The 20270-nt window shown below is 38.1% G+C and overlaps 1 protein-coding gene across 3 annotated transcripts in view; it reads left to right on the forward strand.

The window, feature by feature from the left end:
• RELN (reelin) overlaps positions 1-20270 on the forward strand; it is a 529312-nt gene that overhangs the window by 451044 nt on the left and 57998 nt on the right. For all 3 annotated transcript variants that reach the window (XM_082399695.1, XM_082399693.1, XM_082399694.1), the window contains exons 37-45: positions 1348-1432; positions 2244-2426; positions 4654-4825; positions 4927-5029; positions 8080-8309; positions 13351-13571; positions 15185-15332; positions 17597-17855; positions 18713-18962. In XM_082399695.1, the coding sequence (XP_082255821.1) occupies positions 1348-1432; positions 2244-2426; positions 4654-4825; positions 4927-5029; positions 8080-8309; positions 13351-13571; positions 15185-15332; positions 17597-17855; positions 18713-18962 (1651 nt within the window). The remainder of the gene's footprint in view (positions 1-1347; positions 1433-2243; positions 2427-4653; positions 4826-4926; positions 5030-8079; positions 8310-13350; positions 13572-15184; positions 15333-17596; positions 17856-18712; positions 18963-20270) is intronic.

Consider the following 20270-nt stretch of genomic DNA (forward strand, 5'->3'; position numbering starts at 1 on the left):
GCCTTTAATCCAGGAAGTTTGAAACTATGCTTTGTGAAGTTCAAGGATGGGTATAAATGCAGTTGCTTTTTCATTACCATATCAAATAATTCTCAAATTCTAAATTTAACATTAGCTGGATATCTCTCCCCAAACCAAAAAATAATTTAATAAACAAAATAATGGTATCTTAAAGGGTGGAGGATAAGTTTCAGAATCTGACATATCTAGGTTCAAATCCTGCTATCATCACTTTTGCAATCTTGAGCAAGTTACCGTCCCTCTCAGATTTTGTTTCCTTATCTGCAACAGGAAGATAATAATATATTTCCCTTAGGAGCGATAGGTGCTTTTTAAAGGAGTACAGTGGTTCTTTTAGAACCCAGCATGTTGTAGGCACTCAATATATGGTTACTATTACAAAATTAGTCCTATTTAAAAATTTTCAGCTGTTGAAGAATGTACTCTATAATAAATGTTAAGAAGAAGAGGAAGAATTTGCTTTCTCTACCTAAGATTCCATTTGATATTTGTTAGTTGATAATTAAGCAGTCGATAGACAATGTCCACTCAGTATCACACAGCCCCACACCACCAAAGAGCCACTTCATTCAGAGTCAGACCTGAGGAACTGCAAGGCCTGTTTGTACCTAGGACATCTGCATAGTGAAGTTCTGTTTTACTGGCTGTCACCGCAACCCTGTGTACACATGGAGAAAACAAGCTATGGAGCTGTCAATCCCAGGCAACCAGAAATAGTTAATTAGCAGAAAAAATTACTAAAGCCAATATGATCACTTTCCGCCTTCCTTGGCTTCTCTGCATGAATGGTTCCAGCCCAGGCTTGGGGACTTGCTTAGTTATGCCTTATTTAACTTGACCAACTGGAGGGTGTTGTGTCAGCCTGAATGAGAGCTTCCCAGGGCCATCACAGCACGCAAATGAGTAAGTTCCTAAGACTCTTTGGAACCCTGAAAAAGTTACCTATCAGCTCCCAGCTTCCAGCAGGAGCACTTGGCACATTTTCCATCTGTTTCCTCGTTATTCCTCTCACAGCATGCTGTGATCAAAGGAGGCTTTTTTTTAAAAAGGCCTGTAGATATGCAGTGCTATCATTCTTGCACTGCTTTCTATAAGTCACAGCAAAGTGTGACTTGGAGTTGAGACAATGAAATATTGTTATTTAGGCATAGGGAAATGAAAGCCATTGAAAGGGGAAATGATCAATTTTTCCTTCCAAACTGGACCCAGTATTGCTTCTTGATCATTATGTATCATTTAGCTAATGTAAGTTAGATGTATAAAATCAAAGGAAAATAATTTTGCAAATGAAATAAGATTGCCTAACATATGTGTTTTTGTTTACAGGAAGGACTACGGATGCTCATTTCAAGAGATCTAGACTGTACCAATACAATGTATGTCCAGTTTTCACTTCGATTTATAGCAAAAGGTAAGTCATTTCTATGAGTATGAATTCACTATTTCCCTTCAAGCAAATTTCCCCACAGAGAAGTAACAGATTTGAGGCCTATAAATTTTGTTATATGGGAGAGCTAACATAAATTTGAGTACATAGTGTTCACAAATGTTCTATAATATATATTCCTTTTAATATAAGGGTAAGATAGCTACCTGTTTCATAATAATTTCATACAGATGTAGTAATCATACTAGTCCTGTGGTAGTTAAATTTATCATCATGTCCCTGAGTCTTTTTTCCACCACTTCTTTCTAGCCGTAAGAAATTTAAATTTAAAAAATTTAACTTATGGAAACTTGGGATTTTCTTTCACAGATGTGAACAGTGAACCCCAAAAGTCAACTCTGTCATTCTGACCTTTCATATTAACTAATTTTCTTGACAAATAATGCCATTTGGATATAATAAATTCTCAAGTAGATTTTCTGTGTATTCTGAGATTTAAATGTTTGGCCCTTTGTAGAACTGTGATGCCTGTAGAATCAAAAAATTTTGATGTAATATTTCCTAAATGAAATACAGAAAGATATGTGTTCATATCTGAGAAAAAGAGGGAGATATTATTGTGTGAAAATGCAAGATTTGGTGTGTGTTTTGAGATATATTTATACAGAAATCCCAACCCATCATCACTTTAAGTTGCCTCGGAAGCATTTGGACTCTAAGGTGTCTATGTGAATATAAGTCAGCTTATGCATCGATGCAAAAAAAATAGTCTAAGATCATACCATTTCCCCATTTTTATAATGATGTGTTCACGCCTCTGTTACCTTCTTTCTAGGTACCCCAGAGAGGTCCCACTCTATTCTATTACAATTCTCCGCCAATGGAGGAATCACCTGGCACCTGATGGATGAATTTTACTTTCCTCAAATGACCAACATACTTTTCATTAATGTTCCCTTGCCATACACTGCCCAAACCAACGCTACAAGATTCAGACTCTGGCAACCTTATAACAATGGTAAAAATGCACATGTTCTCCTGTGATCAAAACTGACTGCTGCACGTTAGCATGCTTGCTCCTAAGGTGTAGAGGAAGGGTTTGTCAGCTGAGTGGCTTCGCTGTCCACAGCACCTTTTACATGCTTCGCTTTTGAGGAGTCTCAAGGAATATTTAGCTTTATATATCTTTATCTTCATACTTGACTATGTATTATCTTTGGGTAAGTTCTCTTGATGTAAATACAGCTAAATCCTGACACAGAGCTAAGGTTTTTAAAACTTAATCCAGCTCTACCATTAGGTACTCATCAGTTGTAACTATACTTTTTACTGAATTTATTTAGGAAGACATAGTTCTTTTTTTTTAATATTTATGTGTTTTTGTTTTTTTGGCTGTGTCGGGTCTTAGTTGCGGCACGTGGGATCTTTCATTGCGGCGCGCTCTAGTTGTGGCGTGCGGGTTTTCTCTCTCTAGTTGTGGCACGCGGGTTCCAGAGCACATGGGCTCTGTAGTTTGCAGCACGTGGGATCTCTCGAGCTCGGTAGTCATACACATGGGCTTAGCTACCCCGCGGCATGTGGGAACCTAGTTCCCCGACCAGGGATCGAACCCGTGTCCCTTGCATTGGAAGGCGGATTCTTTACCACTGGACCACCAGGGAAGTCCCCATAGTTCTTCTGAGTATGGCACTTCATTAGTGAGATAGAACAACATTACAGCAAAAGCCATGACAAAGTGAGAGGGACTGACACAAAGCAGATAGTGCCTGAGATAAAATATTCTTATCACATACACTTGCCTCAGTGATAAGCTAACGTGAATGTATAATTTAACAGTATTTTCAAATGGTGGTTACAGAAAACGATTTTACAAATTTGTAATGTTTTATTGCTTCCTGTAATTCTACTAGCTACTGATTATAAAGGACCAGACTCTACCAAATTATGCATTTAATGGCCTAAGTAAGCACAGAAACATCATATTAAGCAGATTCTTTGCAGAGGTAACACAGAAATGGATAAGAAAAATGTATTTCCATCTCTAAAATTTAACCTGAATATTTCCTTTATAACTAGTAAGTCAAAAAAGAATTTTAATTTACTGTGAACAGAAAAAATAATCTTGTATAATCGCTGAGGAAAAGTCCAAAAAAGAAATGCAACCAGTTTCACAGTCCAGAAGATAGTTGTCTTCATGTTATGTTTGGAATGCTCACCAATTGTTCTTCATTGTTTTCACCAACTGCTTCCAAAATAAGAAAAGGGAAGAAAGCTACTAGGATTAGAACAGAGATAGGATTAGAGAGGGAGAGGCACATGTGACTTCATTTAAATCATCAGGTTGTTTCTACAGGCTCCTATTTACAGATCCTTTTTTATATTTTGTAAGAATTCTACTAAAAGTAGGAATCAGTGAAGAAACATCCTTGAGGAATCTTGTTTCTGCTTGGTATGGTCTTATCACCTTGTTTCCAGTTCAATTCAAGCAATGCTTTACAAAAGCACTGAGCTCACCCTTCTTATCTACTCAGTAATATCTTCCTTAAACACCCTGCCGAAGTCACTGAGTCAAATTCTCTGACAGCCTAAGGAGTGATTTTCCTAGTTTTCTGTATGTTCCCACATATCTTCAACTAAACATACAAGTTTTGAAATGCTTTAAGGGGAAAATAAAGTATTATATAACACAGAATATTTTCTTCTGTGTAGTTTTTAACACCTAAATAAAATTGTGCATCAAGCCAGTATTATAATAGCCATGGTCCTTCAGCCTGAAGGAAGCATGATTCTAAGTCATGGGTTGACTCTAAAAAGTCCTGAGTTACTCCATGAACAGACTAGTTAGTGTAACTCAGTTCTAAATCCACAGGCTGACCACCCATCCTCACAGATTCCAGTGTCTTACAGAGTCCCCTAAACCGTGAAAGCATAACTCAAAGCCCACTCTTGCTGGTGGAGGGTCCATAGCACTGCTGTGACGGGAAGGGCAGCAGACTCTTAGCAGCCTTCTGAAATTAGTGAAGCTGCTCCATGCAATGTCAATTTAATAGCACTGAAAGCTTAATTTTTTCACACTTTAATCAGTGTAAACACACTGTTACATAGTTTGTGCTTCTTTGTCTAGAAGGCATCTGTTTAACCAGTTGTTACTGAGTTCCTTCTGTCCTTTACATTCTTCCAATGAGCAAAAATGTCCATCTGATTTTCACCATTGAAAAAACTTGCTTTATCCAAAAATGCCTTAGGTAAGAAAGAAGAAATCTGGATTGTTGATGACTTCATCATCGATGGAAATAATTTAAACAACCCTGTGATGCTTCTAGATACTTTTGACTTTGGGCCCAGAGAAGACAATTGGTTTTTCTACCCTGGTGGTAACATTGGTCTTTATTGCCCATATTCTTCCAAAGGAGCGCCGTAAGTACTTAATTGAGAAGGTAAAAATAAAACCGCTGCTCTATACAGGTCACAATGATCTTTTGCCTAAATGGATTCCTTGTTGTTTTCTTGTATAACAGCGAGGAAGATTCAGCTATGGTGTTTGTTTCAAATGAAGTTGGTGAGCATTCCATTACTACTCGTGACCTGAATGTGAATGAGAACACCATCATACAATTTGAGGTACTTGATTTTGTTCTATTAGAAATGCTTTAAATTTTGTCTTGAACAAAAGCTAGGAAAGAGGAGGAAAATCTCAGATGATTTCATGCATTATGACTTTCCATTTTTGTGCAAGGACAAAAGAGATTTTACATCATAATTCACTTTTATTAGCAGAACCAGTTGTCCTACTAAGGTTTATTTCTGAATTTTGGTCCTTTATTTATGACAATCTCCTCACCTACTACAATGGGAAATTGTCAAAATAGATTATTTCAAACATTATAAAAATGAAAAGGACCATACTATTCAAGTATTATTATAGTCACAATTTTTATATATTACTTAGGATCCAGGTCAATGTAACTATACCATGCCAGCACATTTATATAATATTTATCATGGTGTCATGAATTTTACAGATAAAATAATACTATACTGTTTCTTATAATTTCTGGGTATTTCATTAATATTCGCAGACTCCTTATATTTTTCAAGACAGCAAACTAATAATGTATAAAAGAAAAACATTTATATATTTCAAAAGCTTAGATAAAATCAGCAGAACCAAAGGTACATTGTGCTAGGGTTCAATAGTGTTAACTTTTTTTTTTTGGCCACGCCACATGGCATGAGGGATCCTAGTTCCCCAACCAGGGATAGAACCCATGCCCCCTGCAGTGGTAGCATGGAGTCCTAACCACTGGACTGCCAGGGAATTCCCATTAACTTTTTCTTTTTCTTTTTCTTGTTTAATTTAATTTTTATTTCTTATCGCAATAAATTTGATTACAATGTTGTGTTTGTTCTAGGTGTACAGAATCTGGTTCGTTCATACGTATACATATATATAATCAGGTTTAGACTCTTTCCCATGTTGGTCATTACAGAGCATTGAGTAGACCTCCCTTGGCATCCAGTAGGTCCTTCTTGATTATACGTTTTATATGAATTATTAAATGCATGTTAACCCCAACATCCTAATTTTTCCATTCCTTTCACCTTTTTCTAAGTCTGTATGGGCCTTTCTCTGTGGAAATATGTTCATGGGTATCAATTTTTAGATAACACTAGTAAATGATATCATCGGATATTTGTCTTTCTTTTTCTGACTTACTTTACGTAGTATGATTATCTCTAGGCTCATCTGTGGTGCTGCAAATGGCATTGTTTCATCTTTTCCATGGCTAATATTCCATTGTGTACATGGACCACTTATTCTTTGTCCATTCATTTGTAGATGGACATTTTGGTTGCATCCATGTCTGGCTATTGTAAATATTGCTGCAGTGCACGTTTGGGTGCCTATGTCTTTCTGAATTCTGGTCTTCTCGGGTTATAGGCCCCTTAGTGGTTCGGCAGAATCATATGGTAGCTCAATTGTTACCTTTTAAAGGCACCTTCATTCTGTTCTGATTAGTGGCTGTTACCAGTTTACATCCCAGCAACAGCATAGGAGGGTACCCATTCTCAGAAACCCATTCAGCATTTATTGTTTGCAGACATTTTTTTCTGATGGCAATTCAGACTAGTGTGAGGTGATACCTTTTTGTAGTTTAAATTTGCATGTCTCTAATAATTCTTGATGTTGAACATTTTTTCATGTCTCACGTGGTTGTAGGTAGGAGGCCTCAGTTCCTTGCCACATGGATCTCTCCTTAGGGCTGCTTGAGTGTCCTCATGACATGGCAGCTGGCTTAACCCAGGATGAGTGATCCAGTCCGCGGTCCCCAGGACTGTCGCAGCTTCGGCTGCTGGGGCCCCTCCAGAGCCGGCAGCCTCAGTGAGGCCGCCCTCCCCTCGGGCTCCGGGGCAGTTCAGTGACGGCAGAGGGAAGAGACCCCGAGCCAGGAGTTCCAGCTCTGCGGAAACGCGGGCTCCATTCGGGGCACAGGGGGTGGGACCTCTGTGCCCTGAGGCCTTCCAGGAGGGCCCCATTAACTTTCGAAGATACTTGTTTCATAGCTGAAATCTATAACAACCATTGGACAGTGCCTAATTTCATCAACAAAAATTTTGAATATTTGCTCTAGATTAACTGTCTGCATCCTCTAAATTAGAGTTGTTTCTTTCATCTTAAAGTCAGAGACCAAATGATGCCTTAGTGGAGAAATGATTCTCTATCTCTTTTAAGCTTTCTGTTATATTTTCTGATTTTATTTTAAGTTACTTACATAACCTTCTGTTATATTTTCTAACATTTATGCTTTAAATGTTAATAAAAAGTAATCCCTGTGGCCCTTTCAAGAGTTCTGTTATCAGAAGAATCTAGGTAGAGACAAATGCCTGTAGCTGAAAAGTTTATCAAATGTCAATAGTTTACTCTTCAGAAGGTAAGAGGAGTAAGTTCAGCAACAACAACAAATATTATATAAGTATATCTGGTGGCTCTGACAGCAAGAAAATGTTAACCCCAATTGGAAGTGGGAAAATTTTTTAATAGAAAGAATCACATGCTTTATTTAAGTTTTAGTTTAATTCACTTGAAAGTATGAAAAAGGAATGGAGTGGTTATTTCCCTAATGGTTAAAAAGGTCTTTCTGAGAATATTCTCCCTATGCCAGGGAAATAGTGACAATAATTGTATTTTGTTCTGTTTTAAGACTGAAAACATACTGAAGATTCTCCATGTGCAGAACTTTGGGGATTATTTGAAGGTATCCCAAGAAGGAAAGTAGAAGGTCTTCTTTCCATCCAGCAGTCTGAGAAAAAGCTAATGGTTAGAATTAGGGAAGCAGTCTTTTCATTACGATTTGCTTTGGCTTGGCAGTGAAAGTGGGCTAAAGGTAAAATTTGGAATTCCATGCCAACCTCTGCCTTATTCACTTCCTAGCTTTTTATCAAATGAGGGAAAGTAAATTTTTCATGAGGCCCTTTGAGGTTCTTTATGAAAAAGTATTATTTAAAAGTAATGTGCAGTATTACTCAGGCAAAACAGAATTTCATGGTGTTAAGTATTTCAGCAAGACAGTTCCCAGGAAAATGGACTCTGGAGAAGATAATGACGTGGTGAATCATTTCAAGGCTTGTTGCTCTGAGGTGATTTGTATCATTTTTTCTTCTTCACCAAGATCAATGTCGGATGCTCCACTGATAGCTCCTCTGCCGATCCGGTCAGACTGGAGTTCTCCAGGGACTTTGGGGCAACCTGGCACCTGCTGCTCCCCCTCTGCTACCACAGCAGCGGCCACGTGAGCTCCTTGTGCTCCACGGAGCACCACCCCAGCAGCACCTACTACGCGGGGACCACCCAGGGCTGGAGGAGGGAGGTCGTGCACTTTGGGAAGCTGCACCTTTGCGGGTAAGGACCTGCTGCTTCGCACCATGTTCTTCTCATTTCACGGTTTTCTCCGTGATGTCGTGGTTGCCTTGCCACTTTATCAGGGAAATTTGCACCTTACATTTCTTCCTCAGTTCTCCACTGAAAGTAGATCAGTGGATGTTTAAAACATAGGACACTGCACTGACATACTACTAATTCATAGTTTGAAGATAGATTTAAAGGAGCACACCCTGGGCAGCACCCCGTCCTGGGGTTCATATCCCCATGGGTCTTTATTAGATCAATTAGGAAGCAACAGAAATATGGTTTTCCCCTAGTGTTATAATCCGTCTCCCTTCTGCCCCCTACCTCACAATATAAATGCAGTTAGAATTTTTACTTTCGAACATCTGCCTATGTCTTTCGTGCAAGGAGAGGGCACGTATGGAGGATCGAAGCCTGCAGAATATTCCAGGTGTCTCATAAAAAAAAATTTGTTAGTGCTCTTTCCCCAGGCATTTCTACTTTTTCAACCTTTCTCAGCATTCTTGTTACATATATTTGACTCTTCTGTTGAAAAGCTATTTGGAGATAAAGGACTTCAATTCCAATAGAAATGAAAAGTATAGTTCAAAAAATAAAACTAATAGTATAAGTGAACAAAGAGAGGAAGTCAGTAAAGCAGTCTGCCTCAGAATTTGTCTTTTCTCTCAGAATAAACAACTTAAGGGTATGCCAAAAAAAGAAGGAAGTACTAGTATCATACTTTCAAGATGGAGATAGATTTACATTCCTGATGTGAAACTCAGCATAATTAGAAGTCTTGAGTCTTCAAGCAAAACTCCTAATACCTAGTACTTTTCCAAAAGGGTGAAAGTGTATCTTCAAAAGTCTTCATTCTCTTTGAACATAAATCCATTCACTCCTCATCATATCATTAGCAAAATTTTTATAATTTGATTGCTAAAGACTCTAATATTTTGTGTTATCAAGTAAGTCATTTATTAATTCTTACTATTACACCAGGTATCATTCTAATTATTCTATTAAAAAATCTAATTGTTTTTTAAAAACAAGCATTACTAAGTAAAACATCCTCAAGATTCGTTAGAAGTGATAGCTGAGGAGGCAAGGAGAATCTCTGAAGACCACAGGGATAAATAGAGCTGATGACTCAGCCAGCACAGCTGGAAAGCTGCTATTGGGGTGTTCGGGAGTGGGGTGTGAACTTGTCTATGGAAGAATTGGGCGGGGGGAAATAGCTCAGGAAAAACTCTTTATCCAAAATTAGTTGTGTTATTTAAGATCATATGTTGTGAGAAATAGAAAGAGGCTTACCGAAAAAGTGGAAGAACTTATTAGAAAAATACTGGGGAAGAGCATGGACTCCACTCCGGAAGTTTGGGGACATCAGCAAAAGTTTGTGATCCTCCTTTTTATCATGCTGTATTAACGTCAGTCAGCAAACTCCAGCTCTCATTTTCTGGAACTCTTAATTCTACATTTCTAGAAAAGAAAATCTGAGCAAATCAGCTACAGCCCGAAGGCCGTGTTGCAACAGAAACATAAATGCCAAAAATCTGTGCTTATGGGCAGTGAAGGCAGGGGAAAATGGCTGGATAAACAATCACTTCGGCTCCTATGACCAATATCCATGATCATTATGGTACTGTGAAAAGCTCCAGGTTTCCTTTTCAGTGGACCACTAATTTCTTCCAGTTGCTCAGCTAAGAATTAGATTAAATAGAAAACAACCCTAAAGATAGGGTGAAGGCCATGATTTTAGATTGTCTTAACAACTGAGACTTGCTTCCGCAAGTTCCCACATGAAAATAATCTGATTTAAAGGCGTATGATATACAGTCACTGCCAACCAGAGGTACTAAATGAAGCTACCCACCCCAGGACAGTGCTCCAGGATCATGGAGCCTGTATCATTACCAGTTGGCTTTGTCCACCAGGCTGTGCTTACACATAAGGCATGGAGATGTAATTTGAACGAGAGAAATGCAGACATCTGTATTTTCACCGACTGGTATATTGGGAGTCAGTTTAAAATATACCTCCTCTAATTATAAAGGTACAGAACTTAAACCATCATGTTATTTACATTCCATGTGATTTTCATTTCTATGAAAGGAAAGTAAATCTGTTAAGGAGGCATGCCCACTCTCACAGTGGTATAAACCTACCTTTCAAACTGCCTTCAACTGTTTCTACAAAGAGAAGAATTTGCCTTAGAAATGTTGTCTAGTCCTTGTTTCAGGAAAACAATTAGCACTCTTCTTAAGACCCACACAGGCATGAACTGCTGGAAGGCAAAAGTTAAATTTTCTTCAACTCAGTGAACCATTCCTTGGTCTGTATTCAGCGTGGTACATAATAATGGCACAAGTGCTATATGCTAAAAGAAATATATTACCCATGTTTAAATTGCCTTTTTCTGTGCACTCACAGGACACTAGGTACCAAAAAACTATACTAAATGTTTCAGGTGCAGAAATGGCTGTTTCTTGCCTTTACATATAGTCAATTCACATTTAAAGCATAAGTATTGAGCTTCCATCGAATTTTATTCACATCACCCTTGTGTCTTTTTCATTTAGAGTCTTTTTGTCTTTAAAACTTCCTAATTGCTTTTGCTTTATGCAGTTTCATGAGTCAACCAAAACCCCTATTTAATGAAAGCACTGCTGTGTGCTTGAAATTTTAAGTTTACATTAAAAAAACAGATTCTTTTCAATACCACTGGCTTGGGAGAACAGACGCTGACATTCACCAGGGAGGGTGGCAGTGAGAAATTTTCAAAATAAGATTTCAGCAGACTGGGAACCACAGTGAAACCAGACCCTTCAGTCCATTTATCATAGTGCTTGCAGTTTCTGTGTCAAGACAGGTGAACAATAATAAATATCCAACCAAGGTGGTTCATTTGTATTCAGAACATTTGAATAAATAAGAAGTTCAAACAAATTCCATGTAGGCTTTGTTCAAAGGAAAACTCCAGCCGTTTCCCTCAACTCAGCAGTCTGAAAGTTCAAAAGGTAGGAAGTGCTTCTTGCCAAGACTAAACTCTGACAAGTATTAGAAAATAAAAGTTAATTATGAACTGGCATTTTGGGGGCAGCTTAATATAGTTGGAGTCTTGATATAAACAATGAAATTAAGGTTAAAATTGTATGTGGGAACTTGACTCCATCTGCTTTACTATCTGCTAAACTTTAGAAGTCTAGTAAATGCTTCTAATACTGACTTCTAATTTCTGTTTCTCAAATAAAAAGAACTATTCTGAATTTGGTTTCTATATAATTGAAAATTGGACAGATTCACAGGGTACAAATATGAGTGCACATGCCATCTCTATATCTAGCTCCTCTGAAATAAAGTCTATCTTCTTTGAACTGAGTTTTGTACATAATAAAATATACTCAACTATTTCTGACCTGCTACCTAAATATGTAGATTATTTCTAAGGAGCTAACTTATCGTCAGCAACATGATAGGGCAATCATCTTACAAGTAAAAAGGAAAATTGTGTTTCATTTAAAAAGAAATTAAGAAGTGAGACATTTAACTAAAAATAAATCTGACTTTGTCACTCCTCTCTTTAAAATAATCTTTTGGGACTTTCTGTTGCCAATAGGATAAAATCCAAAACACCCTAGTTTGTCTTTTAAGGCTTTCCATAACAAATGACATTCAAGAAACATTAACTGAGCATCTGCTATGTGTGAAACACTGTACTGGGCACCGTGAAAGGGTGCAAAAAAGAAAGAGGTATGAACATTGGCCTCTAGGAGCTCATAGCCAATGAGGCAAATAAGTGTGCTTTTAAATACCTCCAGCTGTGATAACTATAATAATGGAAATTCCATCAAAATTATGGAAGAGAGAGAAATTAAAGGATGAGTTATTTACCACATGACCCAGCAAATCCACTGTGATTCTACAAAAAAAATATTGAAAAGAGGTATTCAAACAAATACTTGTACACGAATATTCACAGAAGCACTATTCACAATAGCCAAAAGGTGGAAACAAAACAAATGTCCATCAATTGATGAATGGGTAAATAAAGTTGATATAGCCATACAATTGAATATTATTCAGTCATAAAAAAAGGATGAGGGCTTCCCTGGTGGCGCAGTGGTTAAGAGTCTGCCTGCCAGTGCAGGGGACACGGGTTCGAGCCCTGGTCTGGGAGGATCACACATGCCGCAGAGAAACTGGGCCCGTGGGCCACAACTACTGAGCCTGTGCGTCTGGAGCTTGTGCTCCGCAACAGGAGAGGCCGCGACGGTGAGAGGCCCACGCACCGCGATGAAGAGTGGCCCCCGCTTGCCACAACTAGAGAAAGCCCTCACACAGAAACGAAGACCCAACACAGCCAAAAATAAATAAATTAATTTAAAAAAAAAAAAAGGATGAAATTCTGATACTTGCTACAACATGGATGAACCCTGAAAACATTATGATAAGTGACTAAAGCCAGACATTAAAGCTCATATAGCATGTGATTCCATTTATATGGAATATCCAGAATAGGTAAATCCACAGAGACAAGAAGCAGATTAGTGGTTGCCAGGGGCTGGGTGTAGGGGAGAATGGGCACGGGGTTTCCTTTGGGGTGATGAAAGTGTCCTGGAACTTGATAGAGGTGATAGCTGGCTAACACTGTGGAGGTACTAAACACCACCAAATTGTACACTTTAAATGGTTAATTATTACTTTTATACTTTGTGAATTTTACCTCCATTTAAAAAAAGATTAGTTATGTAGAACATAGACAGTATTTAATGGAAAAATCCTCACCAAGAAAAGTCAATATTGAAAAAGGTGGAAGCTCAAGTGGAATTTTGACATAGTGATAGAATTGGGAAGGGCTTATAGAAAGCAGGAACTTTATTGGCAAAATCCTGGAGCTTGAGGAATGGAGTTTATGGTCCTGAGATGTTGAATCATGTTTTGTACTTCTTGAGTGTGGTGCAGAGGTAGTAACTGCCCACTGCTCATTGATCAGATGTGCTTACTTAGATTAATGTGTTGATTAGATTTTGAAGGGCTTGTCTCTCTTTTCCAGATCTGTGCGTTTCAGATGGTACCAAGGATTTTATCCTGCTGGCTCTCAGCCAGTGACATGGGCCATTGATAATGTTTATATCGGTCCCCAATGTGAAGAGATGTGTAACGGACACGGGAGTTGTATCAATGGAACCAAGTGTATATGCGATCCTGGCTACTCAGGTCCAACCTGTAAAATAAGCACCAAAAATCCTGATTTTCTCAAGGATGATTTTGAAGGTAATTTCTTCATATAAAATCTATGTAGCTTTGTGAAAGAACTTATACATTAAGCATAATTTGTAATATAGAAGTAATCATTAAGTTCCACTCTGATATTTCATTATTTATCATTACGTTTGGGACCACCCAAGCCTTCATTTAGTTCTGAATTTCATAGGGTTCCATTCTTGAAACAATGGTCAGTGAGAGTGAACAAGACTGTAATTGAGAAGAACTAAGGCTATTTTAGCCATTTTTTTCTATCACATGTAATTTCTGATCAATGATAATTTTGGAAAATGTCTATAGAGGGTTAATCTTGGGTAGAAGGAGCAAGTTTGCAGAAATATAAATTCTTGTCATTGCTTTATCACCAACTCATTATGCAGCCTTTTGTCTCTTTATGCACCTCAGTTATACCTAGAATCTAATGTCATTATGTATGAAGATATGTGACAAAGTAGAAAAATGTATGTGCTCTAATGATTGAAATTATTCACAGTTAATTGTATATCCATTGGATATGCTTTCTGATAATAGTGGAAAAACATTCTCACAAGAGAAAGTCTTAAATAAATGTAATAGCTATCTCTGTTAGGATAGTGGGATTAAAAGATTTTTTCTTTTTCCCAAGTTGTCTGTAAATTTTTTATAATATATCTATGGTTTTAAGGTACATTTTAGAATTAGGTTTAGTTATATCAATACTATGGAATATTATTCAACCATAAAAAGGAATGAAATGCTGATACATACTATAATATAGATGAACCTTGAAAACATTATACTAAGTGAAAGAAGTCAGACACAAAAGGCCACATGTCATGATTCCATTTTTATGAAACACTCAAAATAGGCAAATCCATAGAGACAGAAAACAGATTAGTGGTTGCCAGGGGCTGGGTGAGGGGGAAATGGGCAGTAACTGCTTAATGGGTACAAGGTTTTCTTTATGGTGATGAAAAAATTCTGGAGCTAGTTAGCACAACACAACATGGTTTTACAACATTGTGAATGTACTGAAAGCCATTGAACCATTAACTTTAAAATAGTAAAAATGGCAAAATTTATGTTATATGCATTTTACCACAATCAAAAAAGTAAATTAGATCTAAGGTGAATATCTAAAGAGATTGGCAAGCTGGTTTTGAAAGACATTATTTAATAGGAAATATTAAATTACACTGAAATTTCTCCCATTAAAATTGTGTTTTTTTAAATATTATATAACACTGGCCTGATACTGTCCTCTCAGTAACAAGGACACAGTGAAGAGGCCAGTGGAAAGGTCTTATTACCCTTTTTTAATTTTGGGCTGAACCACTCTGACTAGCCAGTGTCTTTTTTTGCAGTGCAGAGGAGCAGAAAGAGGGAACAATTTGGGTGGACCATAGATACTCAGGAAAAGGCCTCCTCCCTCTGTCATGTGAACCCTTAAATCATACAGCCAATGTTAAACAGGTTTCAAACAAGCTAAAATGTTGAAGAGACTTCTTATCCCCCAAATATATGACTTCAGTATTCATGACTTCATATTTTAAAACTTCACAAAGCACTTACTATATTCCTTTAAAAAAATAATATGACTGTATTTGGGGTCATAGGTAAACCACATTTTCCACTTTTTTCAGGTCAGCTAGAATCTGATAGATTCCTATTAATGAGTGGTGGAAAGCCATCTCGGAAGTGTGGAATCCTTTCCAGTGGAAACAACCTCTTTTTCAATGAAGATGGCTTACGCATGTTGATGACACGAGATCTGGATTTATCACATGCTAGGTAATCATTTTTAAATGCTGTTGAAGAGCCACCTTGTAATGTAAAGTAGCAGAACATAATCAAAACAGAAAGAAGCAGAGATCTCAAGGATAAGGCCTTCCATTGTAAATGCTGAGCTTCTCTCTTGTCAAAGACTCCATTAAGACACGATTTATATAATTTCCATTCTAAAACTGAGATTTGTACAATAACTGGATCAGAAATGAAACGCAGCTGAACGGACAGAGGTTAATACCTGGTCTTCTACATGGTGGATGACCAGGGAGTGACAACGTTTAACTCACTTTAACTTCAAGAAAGTAATGTTGCATCTTCTTTATCCACCTTCTACAGAATACTTTTCATTAGCACTTGGACTATGTAGAAGTTATTTACCATTCTTAGGGGAAAGCTTAATTGAAATATAATACATCCACAAATTATTCACAGTTAATTTTATATCCATTAGCAATATAAGAACATCTAAAGTGTAGCCTTATTGTTTATAAGCATTTCTTTCCAATGATTTGCTCATACATTCAAAGCACTCATTTTCTAAATTGAGCACAGTCACTCAGAAACAAACATTTTAAACTGGCTCAGAGGATTATGTCCTGTCAAGATGTGTATCCCTTGATCATTTGATGAGCCAAAAACTTAGCCAGTAAAATAGAAAATACAGTTTAACATGTATAAAATGGAACCCTGACCTATTTTTGCAAGTGAACAAAGAAATCATGTTTCATCTTTTGAAACATTTCAGAGTATCTTAACATACACTGTAACATATTTATCCTCTTCTTCCTCCTAAATCTTTCATTTATTGAATTATAAATTTGATCATGCTTCATAGAAAATACAACTCTATCTATGAGATAATAATTTTAAGGTTATAGAAAGCAAGATTTTATTTATCTCCATCCTATTTTAATGCATGTAGTTTAATTTGTTTCTCTTTATTTAAGATTTATCACTGGCAGCTGAGTTCTCTAATTTAGAAATATGAGATTTTTCCAAATAATTCTAACATGGTTTGTCTATAAATTAATATAAACATTTTCCCAATACAAGTAGACAATGTGCTAAAAGTGTTTCTCTGTAAATGATTATTGTTTTTATAGATATAAACTTCACAAGGCACTAACCATGTATTTTTGTCATTAATCCAATGTTAAAAGCTCCATTATTCATCTCATCTTAGTAGCATGCTGTATAAGATTTGCATATATTGACCTCCATATAAAATCCCAATTTTCTCAGGGTTATGAGGTAAATGAATGCCCAGTTAGTGGAGATGGGGGAGGGGAGGAACCCATGAAGAGTGCATGATTTTATATATGGCACTGTTAACTTTTATTGTAAGCCCCAATATATTTCATATGTTTGACATGCGTCCATAATTGGGTATGTGTGTTGGGTTGCATATGAAATTTATTCTGCATCACCAGCTAGCACAGCGGCCAGACCAGGCACCAGCAGCTCGCCTGCCAAAGATAACATGTGAGCTGGTTTTCATTGGCACCCCAGCTGGTTGCTGCCGCTCTGTCCACCTCCCTGCCAGCTGGGAAGATTGCCACTGGCTGACTGCCACAGTTCTTGATGGCCAGTATCATCCATCCCAGACCCAGCAACAGTCAAAGGCTGGCACAGCCCACCATCACCACCACCCCACACTCATGCTCTCCTGCCCCTGGCACAAAAGACAGAAAAGAGGCTCAGGTTTGACACACCTCTTCCAAAAGATGCCTGGCCTTTCACAAAGAGGTGCTACAACTGGTGAATTTAAATGTGTCTCACAAAACCAACAATATGAGATCTGGAAAACTACTGGTAAAACCAGGGAATGGATGATTTTGCCAATAAACGGCATAAACTACATTGATTACATTCTTCCAGTTTCAGATACTAAGGGCAAGGATACAAATTTATCTTGAATAGATAGCAATACACACTCCCAAACCTGGACAGCCTTTGAACCCCTCCCATCTTCTTACAGAATAGCCAGAGGGTGCAGTGAATGCTCACTTCCCTCAGACTCTCCCCTCTGGAGGGGTGCCAAATATAAATATGGGTACAGAATGGCCTTTTTCAGACTTCACGTTTTATTAACTCCCTTTCACATTAAAATGGGAAGTCAGACTTGGAGACAATTGCTTCGGACATTCGTTAAATCATGATATTCATTAAAGGTATACCTTCCCCCTATTATCCTGTGCACTTGTCTTTTGTCAATGGTGTGAATTTTCACTCAAGTAAAATTCTACAGTAGATTTTACTCGTATCAGATTTGTGCAGTTCTTCATGAGACTGGGATGTGGTAAAGGTGTTCCAGACCCCAGGAGCCAACCTGTGCTTCTGCAATATTCTCTCAATGGTGGCCTCTCGTGGAGTCTCCTTCAAGAGTTCCTTTTCAGCAACTCCAGCAACGTGGGCAGGTACATAGCCCTGGAGATACCTTTGAAAGCCCGTTCTGCTTCTACACGTCTCCGCTGGTGGCAACCATCTGAAAATGGGCACTTCTACAGTCCCTGGGTAATCGACCAGGTCAGTCCCTTCAGGATTAACTGTTACAATGTTGTCACTTGAGCTAAATATGGCTTTAGAAAGCAGTTAGTCCAACCCCTCACTCAGTAGAGGAAGCCCAGTACCCACAGTCGGGTGACTTACCCAAGGGCACACGGCTAGATTAGATGTGGCATTTAGGTTCCTTTCATTCTCTATTCCTTCAACTGCCTGAACCTATAAAAACAAACGACGCAACAGAAGGCCCAGGTTCTGCTCATAGAGGATTCTGCCATATGGATAGAGGGACCTTATCAAGCGTGATACGAGGCTATAATTCTCCGAAAAGGAAAATGTGCAAATTAGCATTGGTGCCACATGCAGTAGTTGCCCAATCCTCTTTCCTAGCCTTTAAAGAAAAAATAAATAAATCTCCCTAACATCCTTATGGACAGTTCTAAAGGATCTTCATACATAATAATATGCATATCAAATAGATCTCAAAGAACCTGTTAACAAACGGTAGAATCCATGCAAAGAATTGGAACTGAAATGGCTTAGGGTACAACTGTCCTTAAATAGAAATTTTACATGGAAAATAATGTAAGCCAAACTTTGCGTTCCCAGCTTGGGTACGCGTAGTTTCCAAAGGCACAATTTGGCCCATGAAGGCTGTGAATGGTTTTGTCAGTCTTTCGATTTGTTTCTGTAGCTTTTTGCCAGATGGGCAAGCAGACCACATAAACAGGAGCATTCTGAAAGGCCCTCTAACATTATGCTTGCTGTATAATGCCAGTTCTGAGCGATCTGACAGATAAAAACAAACAAACAAAAAGAAATGAACTTTCTCCTATCTCGAAACCAAATTGAAAAGTTGTTTTTTAAAAAATATATTTCAGATTCTTATTGGAGGAAATATTTCTGGTAATACAGTCTTGGAGGATGATTTCACAACTCTGGACAGTAGGAAATGGCTGCTTCACCCTGGAGGCACCAAGATGCCTGTGTGTGGCTCTACTGGTGATGCCCTAGTCTTCATCGAAAAGGCCAGCACCCGTTATGTGGTCACCACAGACATTGCTGTGAGCGAGGATTCATTCCTACAGATAGATTTCGCCGCCTCCTGCTCGGTCACAGACTCTTGTTATGGTGAGTATTCCCTTTCCAGGTAGAGGGACAGAGAAGTGTAAATGGGCATCCAAGGCTGCCTCTGTCAAAGGACTATACTACACCTCCAAGAAGTCTGTAAGTAAAACACAAGTGTGCTTTCAGTCAAAACATAACTGCATTCTTGAAAATGCTGTGTGTAAATTGAGTTTTAGACGTTTATTTTTTAAAGCCTGTGAGCCTATTTTTAAGCATATGTCCATGAAGACTTCTTTTTTTAATAAACAATAGCCCCCAATTTATCTCTTTTTATAAATCCAGATTTTTTAAGTATCATATTTACAGAATAAAGGGTTCTCGTCATATAGAGAATGTCAGAATAAGCAATAGGATTTACACATACATTTGTATTTACATGGGTTTTAATTCATAGGGCTTTAGATTAGTCCAGTTATTGTCTCCTTTCCATCTCCCAGGAATCATGAAATTTTGTTGTTCCTATTTTGTCTGATACTTTCTGCCACTGTGGGTCATAGCATATTCTAAACCACTGTGATTGTGACCAGTTTGCATCTTCTAGGTTATGCATACCTTACACACGCGTGCACACAGACACATGCGCACACACACACACACACGAGCCTATCTTAGGAGCTATAAAAACTGACATCTTTGCATACTTGGACCCTTCACTGGAATTTGCAGATCTGTCAGGATTCTGGGGACCTTCTGGTCTTTCACCACCCTGTATCACTATTCCTCCAAGAGATCCAAACTAGAATGTTCACACTACAATGTTTTAGGTTCTTGGGGGCCAAAATCTGGAGAACTTGGTTACTTCCAAGGTCCTGAAAAATCCAGATTTTTCATATTTCCTTTAGTCTGAATGTAATGGACAGATCTAAGAAGGAAGCCCAGAAGAACTCTTTCTATTTCAGACTCAATCAGTCAACACTAAACTAGTCAGTAAAGGTGGAGCTTGGAAAAGTATAAGGTACACAGCCTGTCTTCACTAGGTACAGTCTAGTTGAGGGGATACTTCAGAAAATGAGTCCAATAAATGACTAAATCCAGTGCTGTATGGAGTGGTACTAATGCAAAATGTAATGAGAGTTCGGCCGAGGAAGAGATAACCAGTGGATGGCCAGTCCAAGAAGTTTGGGAAGATTTCACAAAGAAGCTAAGTCTCAAGTGGGTGTTGATGGTTGGAGTGAATTTGAAGGGTGAATGGGGAAGAGAGGACACCCCAGGCTGGGCTGGCAGCATAAAGCGGGGATTCTCCTGGTCCATGGGTAAACCATGAGCAGACCAGCCTGAACAGACAATATTTGCATCTAATGGAGGAGAGTA

Source organism: Balaenoptera borealis (genome assembly GCF_965194805.1).
Source record: "Balaenoptera borealis genome assembly, chromosome: 7".
NCBI classification, from domain to species: Eukaryota; Metazoa; Chordata; class Mammalia; order Artiodactyla; family Balaenopteridae; genus Balaenoptera; species Balaenoptera borealis.